Source organism: Equus caballus, chromosome 7 (assembly GCF_041296265.1).
Source record: "Equus caballus isolate H_3958 breed thoroughbred chromosome 7, TB-T2T, whole genome shotgun sequence".
NCBI classification, from domain to species: Eukaryota; Metazoa; Chordata; class Mammalia; order Perissodactyla; family Equidae; genus Equus; species Equus caballus.
The window spans coordinates 27160109-27178464 of NC_091690.1; the positions used below are offsets into that span (position 1 = coordinate 27160109).

The 18356-nt window shown below is 47.6% G+C and overlaps 1 protein-coding gene and 1 long non-coding RNA gene across 5 annotated transcripts in view; one reads left to right on the forward strand and one right to left on the reverse strand.

Moving 5' to 3' along the window:
- Nucleotides 1-18123, reverse strand: LOC111774225 (uncharacterized). Of its 2 annotated transcripts, none has more exons than XR_011440493.1 (5): nucleotides 17298-18123; nucleotides 4380-4445; nucleotides 3860-3992; nucleotides 3281-3425; nucleotides 1-821 (listed from the first exon to the last, which is right to left on the reverse strand). It is a non-coding gene; the product is annotated as an uncharacterized lncRNA (long non-coding RNA). The 2 variants fall into 2 exon arrangements; XR_002809080.2 differs by lacking the exon at nucleotides 17298-18123 and adding an exon at nucleotides 4658-5011.
- Nucleotides 13835-18356, forward strand: part of CXCR5 (C-X-C motif chemokine receptor 5) — a 13382-nt gene continuing 8860 nt past the window's right edge. The window contains exons 1-2 of one of the 3 annotated variants that reach the window (XM_023644938.2): nucleotides 13835-14009; nucleotides 15190-15309. In XM_023644938.2, the coding sequence (XP_023500706.1) occupies nucleotides 15253-15309 (57 nt within the window). In that variant the 5' untranslated portion in view covers nucleotides 13835-14009; nucleotides 15190-15252. Of the gene's footprint in view, nucleotides 14896-15189; nucleotides 15310-18356 lie in introns of all 3 variants that reach the window. The other 2 variants (XM_023644939.2, XM_070272860.1) reach the window with 2 other exon arrangements.

Sequence of the window (18356 nt, forward strand, 5' to 3'; positions counted from 1 at the left end):
AGGAACTTTTGCTTTAATTATGAATTTATACTTATGAGCACATTTACTCAGCTGAGTTGTCTCACATATTTCTTACTGTGGGTCATGGTCAAAAAAGTTTAAAAGGCCCTTTATAGGATGAAATGATAAAATCTAATTATTTTATTCCAAATCAGCAATTTTCCCAACACCATTCAAAGAATAGTCTTTTGTTTCACCAATTGATTTATGAGTCCTTCCTTCGCATGTATTACATTCTAATTTAGGCAGTCAACAAATATTTTTAATCAGCTACTGTGTGCCATACATATGCTACATGGGGGAAATGACACAACGTGAATAAAAAAGTAGTCTCTCTTCTCACTCCTGGAGCTTATACAAAGGCTGAGGTGTGTTACTGGCTTGTCTGTCCTGCTCCGTTGATATTTCTCTAAATTTTTACCCCAGTGCCACAGTTGTTGTCAGTGAACTTGTCATTTATTGAGCAGCAGTTAAGGGCTAGGCATTGTGCAAAGTGCTTTCACGCAACACTTCATTTCATACTTATAATGACGCTATAAATGGTGTTCTTATTCCCACTCTACTGAGTGGGGAAACTGAGGCTATGAGATGCTAGGAATGCTTCCCAAGGTGACTGTATTAGTCCACTCAGGCTGCTATAACAAAGTACCACAGATTGTGTGGCTTATACAATAGGAGTTTATTTTCTCACAGTTCTAGAGGCTGGGAAATCTAAGATCAAGTTTCCAGCAGGGTTTGGATTGTGGTGAGAGCTCTCTCTCCGGCTTGTAGATGGCCGCTTTCTCTTTGTGTCCTCACATGGCCTTTCCTCTGTGCTCACCCTGGGGGAGAGAGAGAGAGAGAGAGCAATTTCCAAATACAGTCACATAGGGGGTTAAGGCTTCAGCATGCGAATTTTGGAAGGACACAATTCAGTCTATAACAGTGACATGTCCAGGAAGTGGTGGAGCCAGATTCAAACCCAAGCCTAATTCCTCCAGTACCTGAATTCTTATTTAACACCATTTCTGTCCAATAAGGCAAATCCCATCTCATTATTTTTATTTTCTTAAAAAAAACAAAAAAGCTGTTCTTGTCCATTTATTCTTTCAGATGAACTTCACTAATCACTTTGACATGTTCCACACCAGTAAGAATTGACGTCTTCACACCGCTGAGTTGCCCCATCCAGGAATATGCTATATGCTGTCCCTTGGGGAAGTCACGTGCTTTCCCGCTTATAGTGTCACACATTTCTCGTCAAGGGTTTTCTGAGGCCGTATTTTCTTAGTTTAGTGCTTCTCAAACTTTAATGTGCATTAATCACCTGGGGATTTTCTTAAAAAGCAGACCAGGTCAGCAGGCCTGGGGGCGAGCCTAGGAGTCTACATATCTAGCAAGCTCTCAGGTGACGCGGCTGCAGTGCCAGGAACCACACTTGGAACAGTAAGGTCATAATTGTGCTATTTCAAATGGGATAGTTTAATCTAATATTTTAGAACTTGTGATTCTCTAGAAAAGCCATTGATTTTTATTTGACCAGTTTTGCATATGATTCCTTTCCTGAACCCAGAGAGTTTGCTTGTTGCTGTGGAGACAAGCTGGAGCTTCCAGGGCCAGGGAGAGGGGACCATCATGCTCGTACTAAAAAGGGATCTGTGGCATCCATGCCTGGAAGTCTAGGCAACCAGGACTGGTTGCCTGGCAGCAGCCCCCCTCCCATCCTTACCCCTTACGATGTCACCCTTCTGCCTGATTTAGACTCAGACCCAGTGAATCGTAGAGCCTGGCGTACAGTAGAGTAGGCGCTCAATAAATACTTGCTGGGTCAATGAATCTAGGGCAATTCCCCCCAACAAACTAGTCTTGCAGATGAGGAAACTGAGGTCCAGAGAGAGGAAGCAATCTGTTGGAGCTGACCTACAGGCCTCACTGGAATAAGACCTCAGGTTTCCTGCCTTCTTCTCAGAGTTCCACCTTGCTCTGAGCCCTGAGAAAGACATCAGAGATGCAGAGTCCCACGTGAGGGAGGTCCCAGAACCACAGAACACATACCTGAGAAGAGACCTTCAAGGTCATCTTATCCAGGGCTTCTTAACCCAGGGTGTGTCGGAACCACCGTATATAAGCCTGGACCTCACCCAGGAAGAGTCTGATTCAACAGGTCTGTTGTGGGCACCATAGGCTCTGAACAATAGCCAGGTGGGTGATTCAGGTATGCAGCCAGCTTTGGGAACCACTGTCCTGACCCAATCTGCTTGTTTTACTAAAGAGGAAACTGAGTCTGGGAAGGGTAGCAACTTGTGGATGGCCTCACAGACCTATTCCATAGGACCACCTTAAGACCTGATCTACAGGAAGTCAGGAACCACATCCAACCATCGCCTTCCTGACCAGGAGAGGGGAAGAGGAAAGGTACTAGGGCCTGAGGCTGCCTTGGCAGCTACACCTGGCGTCCCATTTCTCCAAGCTCAGTAATAAGCCAGAAAAGTCTTACGTGTGAGTAGGAGAGCAGTCATTTAAGAGCTATAAGCTGCAAGACGCAGAAAGCTTTCACCTCATCTTTAAAAATGTTGTGCAAGTCATTTGGCAGAGTAATTTAAAAAGTGGAGATCTCTCAAAGCAGAGAGTCAGTGAGACAGTTCACAGCCGGCCTCTGCCACCAGTGTTCGCAAATTACTTAACCTAACCCTCAGGGTCCCCACCTGTAAAATGTGGTCATTAACAGAACCCACCCATATAACCTAGAGGTTAAGTGGATGCTGCTTGGAGCCAGACTGGCTGGTTCAAACCCCAGTTCTGCTGCTTATTAGCTATGTGACTTTTGACAAGCTATTTAGCCTCTTTATGCCTCAATTTCATCACTTGTAAAATGATGCAATAATAGTAATTTCCTCAGAGGGTTGTTGTTGTGAGGATTAAATGAATGAATACATTTCCCTCACCTCTGAGCTTTGGTCCACCTTAGGCCACAGTCCCTCATCTCTTCTCTGCCTACACGCACTTCCTTGGCTTTAAATACCATCTGGTTAGTTCCAAATTTACAAGTTGAGCTCCTTCTTCTCCTCTGAACTCTACTCTGAATATCCAACTACCTGATGGACAACTCCTCTCGGACATCTAATAGATATCTTAAGCCTAAAGTGCCCCAAACTGAACTCTTCATCTCCACCCCTAAACCTGCTCTTTCCAAGGTCTTCCCTATCTCAGTTAACGGCACCTCCATCCTTCCAGCTGCTCAGGCCGAAGTCCTTGGAGTTAGCGCTTAGCAAATTGTGTTGGCTCCACTTTCAAAATATACCTGGAATCTGATCACTTCTCACCACCTCCATTGTAACCACACTCGTCCTTGCCACCGTCATCATTACGCTGCATAGCTTCTTGGTTTCCATGCTTTTGTTTTTATTCACCTCTAGTCTATTCTCAATGCTGCATCCAGAGGGAGCCTGTTTAAACAAAGGTCACATCATGACAAGCCTCTCTCCCAAAACCCCCAGTACTTTCTGTTTTAGAGTAAAAGCCAAAGTCCCCACCAGGGTCTATGACGCCTTAGATGGTCTGGTCCCAGCATGTCTGCCGTCATCTTCTTTACACAACACTTTGCCCACCTTGGTCCAGCCAGATGGGCCTCCTTGTGTGTTCCCACACCTCAGAATCTATGCACTTGCTAGCTGCTCTGCCTGAAGCATTTTTACCCCTTTATCCTCAGGGATCACTCTCTTAACACTTTCAAATCTTCATCCAAAAGTCTCTTTCTAAATGTTACATCTTTCCTGACAGCTCCAGCCCTCCCTATCCTCCTTTCCTTCTTTACTTTCTTTAATAGCACATATGTCCCTCTCATGTTCTATTTATCTAATACACTATTTAATTTACTTACCTACTATGCTGATTATCTGTCTTTTCCCTTTAGAGAATAAGCTCTGTGAAGACTTGAGGACAAGGATCTTTGTCTCTTTTGCTCACTTCTGCATCCTCAGAGCCTGGGACAAAACCTGGCACATAGTGGGTTCCTTCGACGTAGTGGGTTAAGTAAATTTAATGAATACCTGTTAGCTCTAATTATTCTTTTAACATTTTAGAAACAGAGTCAGAAAAAGAACAATTTTAAACATTGACATTTTGTGCTAAAAACTTCCAAACAATGTCTGCGAGCTCACACTAAATGAAAAGGCAGCCTACAGAATCACACATCTACCATGATTGCAAATTTGCAAGATGTATATAAGAGCATAGGCGGAGCACAAAAGTTATATTAATTCTCATCATAGCGTCAGGACTGATTTTTTCTGCTGTTTTCCAACTACATGTACTGTGGGTTTTAAAATAAAATAAGATTTTAACTTACTGAAATATGAACAACATGACATCCTTTATAGAAAAACGAAGCAAAACGATACCTTATCTTTTCTATGCGCCTGGAACAGGTCTGGAAAGATACATTGACCTCGTCGCTGCAGTTATTCCTGGGGAGAAGGGGAGTACATTGTCGGTATTGATTAAACATTTTTCTAAAATGTTTAAGTCATTTACAAAAATAATGTGTTCTTATATTGTGCAATTAGATTTTTTTTAAAACAAGGCTAGAAGGAAACACTTAAAAATCCTTAAAGAAAACAAAGTGTGGTCTATAACTAAAGGCTCCCCACAGCAACAAAATTCCCCTTTCTTTTCGCACCTAAAGGCTCCAGTTCCTTCTCTTAAACAGAGATATTGGGGCTGGAGAGAGACCAGGAGGGCTCCCCCTGCCCGCTGAGGACATGGCTCCAGGTGACACATCCCAAAGTCCCCAGCCAGTTTTGGGGCAAATGGGGTGAGGGGAACACCACCTTCCCTTCTCCCTGCTTCCAGCAGGACTGTAAAAACTCCTATCAGAGACCCCCAGCACAGGGAGGAAAGTGTGGGTGGATACTGAGTGCCAGTTCCACACAGATTTAGTCTGCCTAGAGAAAAAAAGACTGGAGAGAGACTGTGGCTTCCCAAGGGCCCTCCAGTTCCGTAGATTCCCCCAGCTCCGCCATCTCTGGGCAGCAGCAAAGCTGGTTTCTCTCAAGGGCACACCCACACATGCTGTGTCACTGCACACTAGCCTCAGATTACAGAAAGCCCTTCGTAAGCCTTCCGTGCCGCTGTTGTGAGAATCTCTCTATGATGTGTTCCAACTCTGCTCACCTCAGGGAACAACTGGGTACAGGGGAAGTTGTCGAGGCCAGTTTGGGGCTCCTTCTTCCCTGTCCTCAGGCACCTCCCCAGCCACTCTCTTTGCCCACTGCCCAGCCCAAGGAGTCCTCTCCTTGCAGCTGACTGGGGATCAGCCTTCCACACCAATCTCCAGGACAGTGAGTTCCATAGCCATAAAGCCCATGCCAATGTCCATTTTCCACACACCGGGCTAGTTTGTAGGGCACAGTGTATAGTGGCCTTTTCCTCCTCACTCCAGGCCTGGCAAGGGCAAAAAAGTGCCAGTTTGTTTCTGGGTCAACCATCAAGCAAAGGATGATTGCCCAGCCTCTCTCCTAGCACTGCCTCAATGGCACCCCCGCCCCCCCCGCCACCTCAGCACCCAGCGGGGGGCCTGGAGGATCACTGGACTGGATTACGTGCCCAGAGGACTAGAATTCCTCTGCCTGAGTCAGAACATCAGTGACAGCAACAGCCCATGTTCATTTAGTTTCCAGGGCACCTTGATTAACTGGAAGTAGGATTTTAGACTCCAGAGGCTATTGATTCAGTTATCATGTGTGTCTCTCCATCCATTCATGAAACTTCTTTTTTTTTTTTTTTTTGAGGAAGATTAGCCCTGAGCTAGCATCTGCTGCCAATCCTCCTCTTTTTGCTGAGGAAGCCTGGCCCTGAGCTAACATCCGTGCCCATCTTCCTCTACTTTATATGTGGGACGCCTGCCACAGCATGGCTTGCCAAGTGGTGCCATGTCCACACCCAGGATCCGAACCGGCAAACCCCGTGGCGCCGAAGCAGAACATGCGAACTTAACCACTGCGCCACCAGGCCGGCCCCCATTCATCAAACTTCCATGGCCTGCTGACTCTACTTTCTGTGCCTGGCACTGTGCTAGGTTGTAATCTACTAGGAAAGAATCGATAAGTACACAAATGTCTCTACCACAAAGAAGAGCAAGGCAAATGACCACTCCCCCCACCCCTCCACCTAAGGAACGAGGCTAAAAGTTACTCTTACTTGGATAACTAGTTAATAATCTTTATTGAGCACTTACTAGGTATTGGGTGTTTTCATGTATTGATCACATATGGATCCTCACAATAATCTTTGGAGATAGGTGCTATATCATTTACACATAAAGAAGAAGACAGAGACTTGCCCAAGGTCACACAGCTACTGAGTACCAAGCTGAGATTCAAAGGCCATGTCCTTCTCCTGACCTTGCTGGCAGCCCCAGGATAAGTACTGCAGGCTCAGGCCACAGAAAGCCACCAGGGAGAGCCAGACTCCCCCAGGCCCCAGCCCAGACTTCCCACCACCCCTTCACAGGTCTCACCCCAATTCCCTCTTCACTCATTCATTCATTCATTTAGTCAAAGACAGTTATTGAGTACCTACTAGGTGCAAAACTCCTGGGGAATGGATGAATTATACATGACTTTGTCATCAAAGGCTCTCGTAGGAGAGTCTAGTAGATAAATAACTACAATTCATGGTAAAAAGTAAGAAATATAGGTAAAGTGCTAGACCAAGTTTAAGGGAGGGAACAATTACTTTGATTTAGGAGAATCTTTGTGGAGGAAGGGGCACTGAGGTGGACCTTGAGGATGTGTAGGTTTTGATCCCGCAGAGATGTGGGGAAGCGCTGCTGAGAGTCAGGAAACGCCTTAGGCACAGATGTGGAGGCAGGAAGGGATGGAGGGAGAGGGAAGAGGGAAGACTGAGGAGTTCGTGTTGTTGGCGGACTGTGCACCTGAAGGGGAGTAGCAGGATACGTTTGGAAACACAGTGGACATTCTGTAAATATTTATTACCTGAAAAATAAAAACAGGACATTTGGGCTGGATTACAGGGACTAAAATGCCAAGCTGCCGAGTCTGGTGCCTGTCTCCTTACTAACAGGGAGCCGTTGACAGGATTTTCTAATGTCCCCTTTGGTGGGTAAGGCCAGGTGGCTGTTCCATCTCGTTCTCTCCCGGCCTCCTCCCCAGAGCTGGTCCCACAGTGTCAGCAGCTCTGTCCTCCACTGCTGTGTCATCATTTGCTCTCTTTCAAGTGCCTGGCCCACACCCAGCAGCCCCCACACTGCAAAAAGCTTCCTTCCTGGGGCAGCAGGACGAGTCATTTGGAAACCTCTCTCTGATGAGCTCCGTGATCAAGGTGCTGATACGGCAGGTGGGCCGGCCTCACCGTGTCTCCAGTCTCGGAGGTGAAGGCAGTGGTGAGTTTCGTTGGCCCATCACCTCCGCCTTGAGCCTTGTTCACTTTCACTGCCGGAGACAGTGCGGATGCCTTTGACAATACATTTCATGATCCTGCTTCAGCCGTTTCCTGCCTTTGCCTTTCAAGGTTGCTCGGTCCTGCCGGGGCCCATGCTGGGCCACCCAAGACAAGGCCTCTAACCTACCCCCTCACTGACCACAGTTCCTCGCTGTAGCCTCATGTAGAGGCAATGAGGATGTGGACGTGGGGAAGATGGACTTTCTGCCACTTTACGCCTCCTCTCGGGCAAGCAAGCTAACTGTCCCACTGGGGACCAGTTCATCTCTTGCTCCCCGGAGAGCAGAGCACTGGGTCTGAAGTCAGAAGAACCGACTGGGTTTCCTCTCCAACTGGACAGACTTATGCAACTCATGAGAACTGCTGAGCCTGGGTGTTCTCACAAATAAAAGAGGCTAAGAATTCTTGGCTGGCTTTCTCCACTGGCTTGAGATGCGGCCCTCCTGAGACAAAGAATGTGAAAGGGCTTCATAAACTGTAAATTAATCTGGGAGTGTTATGATTGTGGTTATTAGTTTGCAAAGATTGAGTTCATGTTATTATTCTCTCTCGGCATCCTGTTCCTTTTCTTTGTAGCCCTTACAGATTTTTGTACTCATAAGTTATCATTATTACTAAGTGAGTTGTGTATTTGTCTCATGCCCACCTCCTCTCCGTAGTGTAAGCTACGACAGGGAGGGAGTCATGTTTAGTTTTGATTCTCATACTTTCCCAGCTTCTAGTTCAGTGCCTGGAATGTAATGGAGGCTTAAGGAATAATTAACTGATAAGTTATTTGAGGACCCACCACCCATCCTCACTAAAGACATCGACTAGGCTAGTCTGCTAAACCCTGGCACAAGCTGGGTGATTAATAAATGTTTTTTGGAAGTTGAAATGTACAAACCTCCTTAAATACCAGCTTCATTGTGAAATTCTGTTGCTGAAGAATCTGCTGCATTTCTCAGTTTCCCCATCTGCCATCCAAATGCCCAGACAGCTCCCTGTGCCTCTCAGAACCCACCTTCCTTGCCTCTTGTCCTTCTCCCACATCTTCCTCTGCTCCAGTCCAGACAAACTACCCACCATCCTCTCCCCAAGACATGCTTGTACCACCTGCAGGCCTCTGTTGGGACTCAGGCATTCCCTTTACCCTTCCCTCCGAGTTCTGTCTAAACTTCCTTCCTTTCCCTTTAAAAAAGCACATGTAGGGGCCAGCCTGGTGGCACAGTGGTTGGGTATGCACGCTTCGGTTCACGGGCCCAGGGTTCACGGGTTCAGATCCCGGGTACGGACCTATATGACGCATCGTTCTTTGGGCCGTGCTGTGGTGATGTCCCACATACAAGGTAGAAGAAGACTGGCACAGATGTTAGCTCAGGGACAATGCTGTGAAAATAGAGGATATTTAAAGTATACACAGGGCCAGCCCCATGGCCAAATGGTTAAGTTCGCACGCTCCACTTTGACATCCCAGGGTTTCGCCGGTTCGGATCCTGGCCACGACATGGCACCACTCATCAAGCCATGCTGAGGCAGCGTCCCACATAGCACAGCTAGAGGCTCTCACAACTAGAATATACAACTAGGTACTAGGGGGCTTTGGTGAGAAGAAGAAAAAAGAAAAAAGAAAGATTGGCAACAGTTGTTAGCTCAGGTGCCAACGTTTAAATAAAATAAAATATACACAAATAAATTTTTTTTTAAAAAACTGTGTGTGTGTGTTTCATAGCACTTTATACCTATGGAGGATTTCTGTTTGGAAAAAAGTCTTTTATCTTTTTTTTTTAAGTACATGATATGTATATGATATTATTCAAAACAAATGAGCAAGATTGGCAGTGCAGGCATTTTACAGGTGTACAGATTAGGACACTAAAACTCAGAGAAGCTTTATTTGTAATTTATATACCTGGAGATTGTGGCTTATTTGTGGATCCATGAAAGCAATTTGTTTGAGTGATCTCCATTAGAGAAAGAAACAGGGAGAGAGACAGAGACAGAGACATGGAAGGAGGGAAGGAGGGAGGAAGAAAGGAAGGGTAGGAAATATGAGTATATCAAACATACTAAGAATAAGTATTATTTGTTATGTGTGTGTGTGTGTGTGTGTGTGTGTGTACACGCCAACTAGGTTGTGATGTAAAACCTGTTTCTTACGATGGGCCATGTTCAAAGTGACTGGGTTACGTGGTATGCTGAAGGTTAACTAGCAGAGCTTAAGCTCCACCAATAAGAGTGGAGGCTGAGATGGACCAGAGAGGTGCCAGAGGTGGGAGCTAGCCAGGGTCGGGGGAGGTGTGATCTAAATCTCAGCAGTGCCAGCCTGGGCCCCAGGGAAGCCGGGTATTCTGGGGGAAACCAGCTGTGGGTTGCGGTGCCAATTGTGTGAGGTGCCATCAGCTGTTCTAGAGAGGCCTCAGCTACAGCAGCATTTGTGTGGAGAGGTTGGCAGCAGTGCTGGGGTGGGATGGGAGCTCCAGTTTGAGATACCAGCCGTGTCAGGGCAAGCCATCTCCGTGTACCATCCTGTGTAGCCTAAGGCGGTGATTCTCAAAGTGTGGCTCCCAGCCCGACAACATCGGCATCACCTGGCCACTTGCTAGGAATGCGAATTCTCAGGTTCCCACCCCAGACCTCTGGAATCACAAACTGTGAGGGAAGGCCCAGCAGTCTGTGTTTAACAAGTCCTCCAGGTGATGCTGAGGCATAACGTTTGAGATCCGCCTCCCTAGGAATGCCCTGTTTGGCATTCTATCTTTGAAGTGTCTCAGAATATTTAGGCAGAGTCTGGTCTAAAAGCAGCCTTGCTGGAAAACAGAAGTGCTGGGTCTCCAATCCAGGCCTTTTGATACAAAATACAGTGTTTTCTCCACAGTTTACGCAGCACGCTCACGCACTGCCTGGTAGATCCTCCTTACTCTGCATGCCTTCCACACTGCTGGACTCAGCCCGCGCTAGGTTCAGTGACACGGTAGATTCATATATATTGCTTTGAAAATGTTCTCAAGTTGCACGTAGATATGAGTGTGCAAACTTGAGGACACGCGTCTGTTCTGCCTTCTCTGTGAGACAAAATGCTGCCAGGGCAGAGCCTAAAGCCCATCTCCCTTGATCTTTACATCTCCTCTCTGGCTGGGGCTCAGCTCCTACACAGAATGCAAACACCTGATCAAGCACTTGACTCATTTTCTAACCCTGGCCGCACAGCTCACCCCCAGGCCGAGGTTCCCAGACACACTCATGGCCCTTATAACCTTGAGGTAACCTTGATGCGCCTACCCAGCACCTGCAGCCCATTTCCTCCCCGCAGGACTCCTACCTGTTACCTAATGAGAGAGGAGCTATGCGTGGGTGCTGGGTCCCGGCACTGAGAACATTTACCACCCCGCTTCCTGTGTTGATATGTATTGTGCTTTTTGGTCACTGGTGCCTGAGCGAGGTGTTAAGACTCACAACTACTTCCTAGTACTGCCTGAAACTCAGTTTCCACATGTGTGATAAGGTGATAAAAATACCCACCACTTAAAGACTGTTCAGAGGATGAAAGGAAATGATGTGTGTGAAGAGCTTAGCACAGTTCATGGCACATAGCGAGTACCTGATAAACAGCCCATAAAGGATTTAGGCAGAGTTTTTCCTTTAGATAGCAAGGTAAGTGCCTGTCCTTTGCAAAACTGAATCTCTGAGAGAAGGTTGTACGGTCTGGTGGAGAGAGCCCCGGGTTGGGGGCCCACAGGGCTGGCTTCAGACCCTGACTGTGCCGATTACTATCCTTGGAATCAGGAGCAAGGATCTGAGCCTCTGTTTTCTCATCCACCCCCCACAAAAAAATATGGCCAGGGATGATGCCAATACCTCCCACACGAGGTGTTTTGAGGATTAAATATAACTAAATGTCAGATTAACTTAAACGAAGATCAGGTAAAATTAACTTTAAAAATTGTATGGGTTTGTAGATTGGCAAATGCTATGCAAATATTGCTGTCCTTCTCTTTGGGTGCCTAGAAGGATGCCCAGCACTTCCACAGGCTGACTCACTAGGTGGGGACCGGGGGAGCTCTGTTCTGAACAGTTGGGAGACACCCGGATAAAGAGGAGAATAAGATCGCCGCCCAGGTCAGAAGGAGAGTGTCTCAGCTTAGCGAAAGAAATAGGGGAAAGCCCAACCCATTCCCTGCGTCCCAACACTCTGGGGGACACCTGAATTTTTCTGTGGAACGTGGGAAGTGAACTCCAAGACAAGTGATTATATCTAGTATTTGGAATAGATACAAACTTAATATATCCCATGAACTGTGAAGAAAAATTATTGAGAAAAATCCACCTGAGCTGATGCTAAGCAGCCATCTACCTCAGGCAGACACAAGCCTGCTCTTGGCAGAACCACCAGCAGTCATTCTGATAAGAAGCCTGGAAAACAATCCAGCCTCCAGCAGGCTGCCCATGAGGTGGGGATTGGGATCCCACATAGAAATACAAACAAGTTGCATATTGAAATAAAATTTGGGCTGCCTCACTTAGAAGCATCCCCTCCATCTAATCGTCACACACAGGTGGGACTTCTTCCATCTCATCTTTAAAGTCAAGGGGTTTCAGCCTAGGCATTTTCCCCTCTATCCTGGGGGGCTAGTCTGGTTTTGGGGTTTGAAGATCATAAGATCATCTTTTCTACCAGCGGCGGGTACTTTCTGAAACTTCTAAGGCAACATTGGACCTCTAGTCAGTAGATATTTACCCATTTAGGGCAAACTGAGTTGACCATCAAAGGTCAGTGGCTGGGTCAAGTGGGCCCTGGGAACCTGTAGTATGTCCCAGCACCTGGAGAGACAGGAAGGAATATCTGAATGGGTTCGTGGTACAAGAAGCACAAAGAAGTCAAGGGACTGGAGAGGAGTTCAGGTGAGAGTCACAGGTTCCTCTGCTCTGTAAAACTCACATCAGCCAATTAGAAGCTAGTAGATGCCTCACTGCCCCACACCATCACAGCTGAAACTACTGCCACAGCCCACTGCTGCACCTGAGAAGTAGCCCTGAGCCTCCTCCCAAACCCCTCTTCTGCGCCTGCAACACACCAGTGGGAAAGGACAACCATGGGAAGAATAGGAGAGGAGTAGGCCACAAGAGCAATTCCCACCTTGTCCAGTGCACACTCCAACCTCCTCCCGCCTCCTCTTGCGGCCCCGACCAACATCATCATCATCATTATCACTACCATAACCACACCCACCACAACTTGAGTAATTCTTTCCACGTATTTTTTCATGCAGTCTTCATCATCCCCCATACCCCCTACCATGCACCCTCCCCTCCAGGCACATCAGGCCTTCACTCTATTCAAACCTTCAATGTCCAGCTCATGTCCCACTTCTTCCACGAAGTTTTCTATGATCTCTGAGAATAGTAGGTTTCTAATGGCATGAAGGAAGTTTCTGCTTTTGGCATTGTCCTGTCAATATTTTCCATCAGGACTTGGATAGACCCAAGGACGGCATGCTTAGCTAAGTTGTCATCACATCAACAGATGACTGAAGCAGCATTTCCAAAGTGTCCCCTTATAGGCTGAGATGAGGGACTAGAACCATCAAAATGAAATGTCTTAGGCATGTTGTCAAGGGGAGTGGGAGCCCACAGGAAAAACCATTTTAATTGCAATTATATAAGTATGGAGTCTTGAACAAGGAAACTCTTTTATCTTCCTATATTTTCTCCTAGTCAGACAATATCTGAACCATCAGCCAGAAATCACCCAGAGGTCAAAGAAGAGGCTGGCGAGGAACCCAGAAACCACATCCTTTGAAGAATGGCTGAGGACACTGGGGATGTGTACTTTGGAGAAGAGAAGACTAATGGGGATGTGATCTCTGTCTTCAGAGGGTACTTATTGGAAGAGGAGCTAGGCAGTCTAGACGGAAGGCAGAGCCAAGACCTCTGGGGATGAATTACAGGGAGACAAATTTTGACTCAGCATGAGGAATAAGTTTCTAATGATTAAATCATCCTACATTGAAACGTGATCTCCGCATGGAACAAGTTTTTCACCCTTGGCGATGTTTGACTAATGCTGGGTGCCCACCTAAAGAAGAGGTAGTGACAAGAGTCTTGCATTTGCTGGGGGCAGGGGATGGGGGATGAGGATGGATTGGTTTATCTCCCCAATTCCCTTCCAATTCCTATATGATTCTCTATACTATATTCCTTCCTTATCAATGTCCTTAGAGCAGTAAAAGCTAAGTTGAATATTTCAATGGATTGGAGGGGGAGGGATATCGCGGGGTTGGGCTGGAAGAATGGAAAGTACACAGCAAACTTGGGACACAGGAAACATTGTGCACATCAGCTTCTTCCTGAACGTTTCGGGACCGGAAGTGCAGGAGAGGAACTCAGACCACTTGTCCTGGGACTCTTCCTCCTTAAAAGCAGTTGCTGAAGGCAGTGAATAGAGGAAAGAAAAGACCTCAACAGCAAAAACAGAGGCTGAAAACTCCTCAAGTTGTTGAAGCCCAAGAAAGATGTATCTTTTGGGAGTGAAGTGAGGGTTATAAGCAAGGTGTTTGGAGAGAAAGGGGAAGATGAATATGGAGGAAAAGGTGAAGGAGGGCACTAGAAAGGGTAGAATCCCAGCAAATGGTAATTTGGCTGGAAAGGGAGGATGACAACAAGGATTGAGGTGGGGCAGAGAAACAGCATTTCATGTGTAGACGCCACGGTGTGTGCGGTCATTATTTTCACATCGCTGTGGACCAAGAGAGGAAATGCCCTCTCCTGGAAGAAGAAACACAAAGATGACACTTGGGGGCCCTTAAGGCAGAGTTGAGGGAAAGGAAAGGGGTTCTACGAGTCTATAAGAGTGGCAGCCTGGTGTAGCAGAGAAAACACTGAATATGGAGTCAGGAAATCTGAGTTCAAGTCCCGGCTCTGCCAGTGGTGAGCTGTAGATCCCGGGGACATTACTCTCCCTCTAGGGACCTCAGGATCCTCCAGTGTAAAAATCTGCTCTAGCTGGGTAGTCTATGATGTTAGTAATGTATGTGCCAATCAAGTTAATTTGTAGCTAGAACATCACTATTTTTGAGTCAGAAAACGACTCTGTGACTTTATTTTTTTGTGCTTGGTAATTTGGGTAATTTCATTTTTGTCTTCCAGTAACGTTTTAGAGTTTTCCTTTTGAAAATTTCTAAATTATCTCTTCTAAACTTGAGCTGGAAAGGGAAGGTGTTCTGCCCCTGCCTTGGCAGAAGGAGGGTAGCAAGTAGAGTGGCCAGGTGTCCCAATTTGCCTGGGACTGAGGGGTTTCCCAGGACAAGGGACTTTCAGTCACGGGCCAACTGGATGATTGGTTGCCCCATTGGTGAAAAGATGAGGGTTTGGAGGTGGCTTGGAGCAGAGGTCCTAGAAGGGCTCTCCTCCTGTTCCCTTTCTATGTGGAGATTCCCTCATGGCCCCACTGAGTGCTGTGGTGGTTTTAATTACAAGGTGAGGCTCCCTTATTGGGAAGCTGGTGGAGGTCAGGGAGGAGAAGCAAGGGGCAGCTTCATACCAGTCATAAGCCCCAAGTCAGACAACTATTGCCGGGAAAGAAGCTGAAATGCTTGACTAGCACTGATGCTGTGGGGATTTTCCCTTTTTCTTCAAAAAAACAGAAAAGACCCAGTGGAAAAAAAAAAAGTGATGAGTTGTGAGGCAGACAGTGGGTCCTACGCAGCCCCAGGAGACGGTGCGCAGCTCATTTGTTTAAATTTGCAGCTGACGGCTGCCTCCTCTCTATAGGCACCAGGCAAAGAGCTGCTGAACATCAGACAGTGACCAGTCTGGTGACGTACAGCTGCAGCCATGAACTACCCCTTAACCTTGGACATGGACCTCACGAACTACAACTTGGAGGACCTGGTGAGTAGGGATAGAGGGCTCATGGTCGCCCAGGCCTTACTTGGAATTCTAAACATCCTGTGCCCGGGGCCCAAGGAAAAGGGGAGTCCCCTCCCACTGTGGATTGGCAGAATCTAGAAAGGCCCATTGACATCTACCTTTTAAGATTTTATTTCCCATTCCACGGAGGAAGCAGATAAATAGAGCTGTTGCCTTAAAGAGACGTTCTTTAGAGGAGGTTGGAAGTATGGGTTCAGGTCCTGCATCCTCCCTGACTGCTGTGTGACCTAGAACAAGTCACTTTGCCTCTCCATTCATCAACGGGGGATGCTCTGCTTACCTCTTAAAGCTGCAATAAGGGGCTAGACGGGAAAGTACTTTGGACGTTTTCTGAATGCCAGGAGGCTGGCATTGCCAGCCAATCAGTCAGTGTATACTTATTCATCTCTTGCTGTGTGATTATATTATCGAGATACTACATTTGGTATTGGACGGAGACGTTGAGGGCCTGGTCTTGGCCCTCAAATAAGTTACAGTCTAGCCGAGAAGAAGAAAATCACTCAATGGAAGCTCTTAGACAATCATTACGTGCTAAACCGAAGAAGTGTGAGACCAAGTGGTCAGCAAGGGAGAGGACCCCAGTGGGCTGGAGTCAGGGAGCAAGGGGTGCCAGGTCAGTGAGAGAACTCTGTGTGAATCCTAGAAGTGTTTTAGAGCATGTTGTGGCCTCCCTCAAAGGACTGGAATCTCTAGAGATAGGGTATTCTTGGATGGGCTGAGAACTTGGTCCCCAGCATCGCTCTCTGCTACCCACCGAAGTCTCTCCCATGAAGCAGAGTGGTTCAGTTGGCTTAGCTGTCACTGGGCTCCCAAAGGATATGTGTGGGGAACAGCTCAGCCAGAGACCTTAGGGCTCCTTTGTGCAGGCAGCAGAGCGCTGTTTGTAAGGATCTTTTGGAAACTTCTTTGTGGTCTGTCATCCCTTTCCTCCACTGCCAATGGCACTTGTAAGAAAGGACTTCTCTCTGAGCTGCACTCTGGGCTTTCTTTTATACCCACCAGCTCTCCTGACCCTAAGCTCACCCTGAGATGTTCCCCACTCCCTCCAGCTCCCCGAGCTAGAGTCTGTACTGTAACTCCACCAACCGTTCCCAGACTTGCTTGGAAAAGTCTGCCTCTCACTTGCTCAGATCTCAAGGCTTGGAAGTATGAGAAGAACATGCAGGAAGGTGAGGGGAAGGGCTAATTACCCAAAGTCAGATCTTTCAGATTCAATCCCCATGTAAAAGCAGAGCCAGGACCATCAGCCTAATCAGACGTGCTGCGTAAGTTGTGGGACCCAGTGAAAAATGAAAATGCAGGGCCCCTTGTTCAAAAATTGTTAAGAATTTCAAGATAGCAATGGCAGAGCACTAAGACAAGGCCCGGGCTCTTCTAAGTGCAGGGTTGTGTGTGACTGCATGGGTCGCACGCCCATGAAGCTGACCCTGAGTCCAATCCCAGAGTCTGGGCGATACCCTACATCAGACTAAAGCTCCACTGCCCTGGCAAGGCAATGTGCTCCCACCCGGGCCCCCAGTCTGGGCTCCTGGCCCCACCTGATTAGGTTACTGGGTGTCTTCCTCTGCCTGTAGCTTCAAGCTGACCACGAGCCCTGACCCAGTTGAATATCATAGTAACTCGAGACCTGGCTGGTCCTGGCTTCTGAGAAACCTCAAGAGTTTCCCCTAATTGCATGCCTCACTCCACTGGGTGACCTACTAGAGCCAGGTGGTGGCGAGGGACAGCAGGGCATGTCCTATATATCAAAGAAAACCTACCGGTCAGGGAGAGAGACCTGGTGACTTGCTTCATGTCATCCCTCAAATGAGTGGTCTTGGGCTAGGCATCCCAGCATGCTGGAACCCTTTCAGTCAGGGTCTAGCCAGGAGCCCAGGAGTCCTTGGACCATCCGGGCTCTGGAGCTCTTCTTCAATCAGCTCCCAGCGCCTTGTCCCGCCTTCACTTACCTCCTATACACTCTCTCTCAGGCTGTTGCTCCCTCAGGAGCACAGACCCTCTCCGTCTATCCTCGCCCACTCACAGCAGGGCCTTGAGCAGTTTTATTTGTCTCCCCGACAGTGTCTCACAGCACACGGGCCCTGGGATGGCAGAGTAGCAGAAGAGTCTTGCAGGCAGTAGCTTCTCAATAAGCATTGATTGATTTGTGCCGTATTGAAGGTCTCAGCTCGTTATTTCTCTCTGGATTTAGTCCCACTTCTATTCCTTTTGCTTCCTATTGCCAGTCTTGTCCTTGTCCAAAGCACGCATTGGTTCACTTTCCTAGAACACTGGCTTCTACACTCCAACGTTGGATTAATAACAGGACGCTCTGGGCCATAAGCCACCTGTTGGTCATCCTGTCTTCCCCTCCTCCTCTTGAATTCTAAGATCAACTCTAGCCACTTAAAATGGCCATTTTCTTAAGATGGGCTGCTAACTCCCATGAACGGAGGATCCATAGGGAAAAAATCTAGATGGCTAGGTACCAGGAACAAGGATCCAGATCCCTGGGGTGGGCATACCAGGGACCACCCTGCTGGGAAGGCAGATCTAGGCAGACCTAGAAAAGTCTCTGTTCACAGGAATCCATCTGAGAGTGTGGAGAACCAGGGCCGGGCGGGGCACCTACAGGGGCCAGTCATAAACTGCACCTCCAGCCGTACCCTACACACCAACCAGAAAAGGAAGCTGCTACAGAGCAGGGTTAAGCTGGTCGAGACTCAGGGCCTGGTTTCCCCTGACCTCTTCTCCAGTGACAGCCCCCACAAACTCTGACTTCAGCGTGATCAGAGCATCACAGGTTGAAAAACCCATCCACATGTACTGTCTCATTTCATCAAGGAGATGTAAAGAAGAGGAACCAAAACCAGCTCAGGCCGTTTCTGGGCTTTACCTTGGGGGAGGGGAGGATCCACTCCCCTAACCAGGTCAAAAGTCCCAGAGGAACCCCAGTGGAGAAGGCCCCAACTGGGGGTTATTAGGGGCGCCCAGGATAAGGGAGCGACCCAGGGCCACCCTAGGGAGGG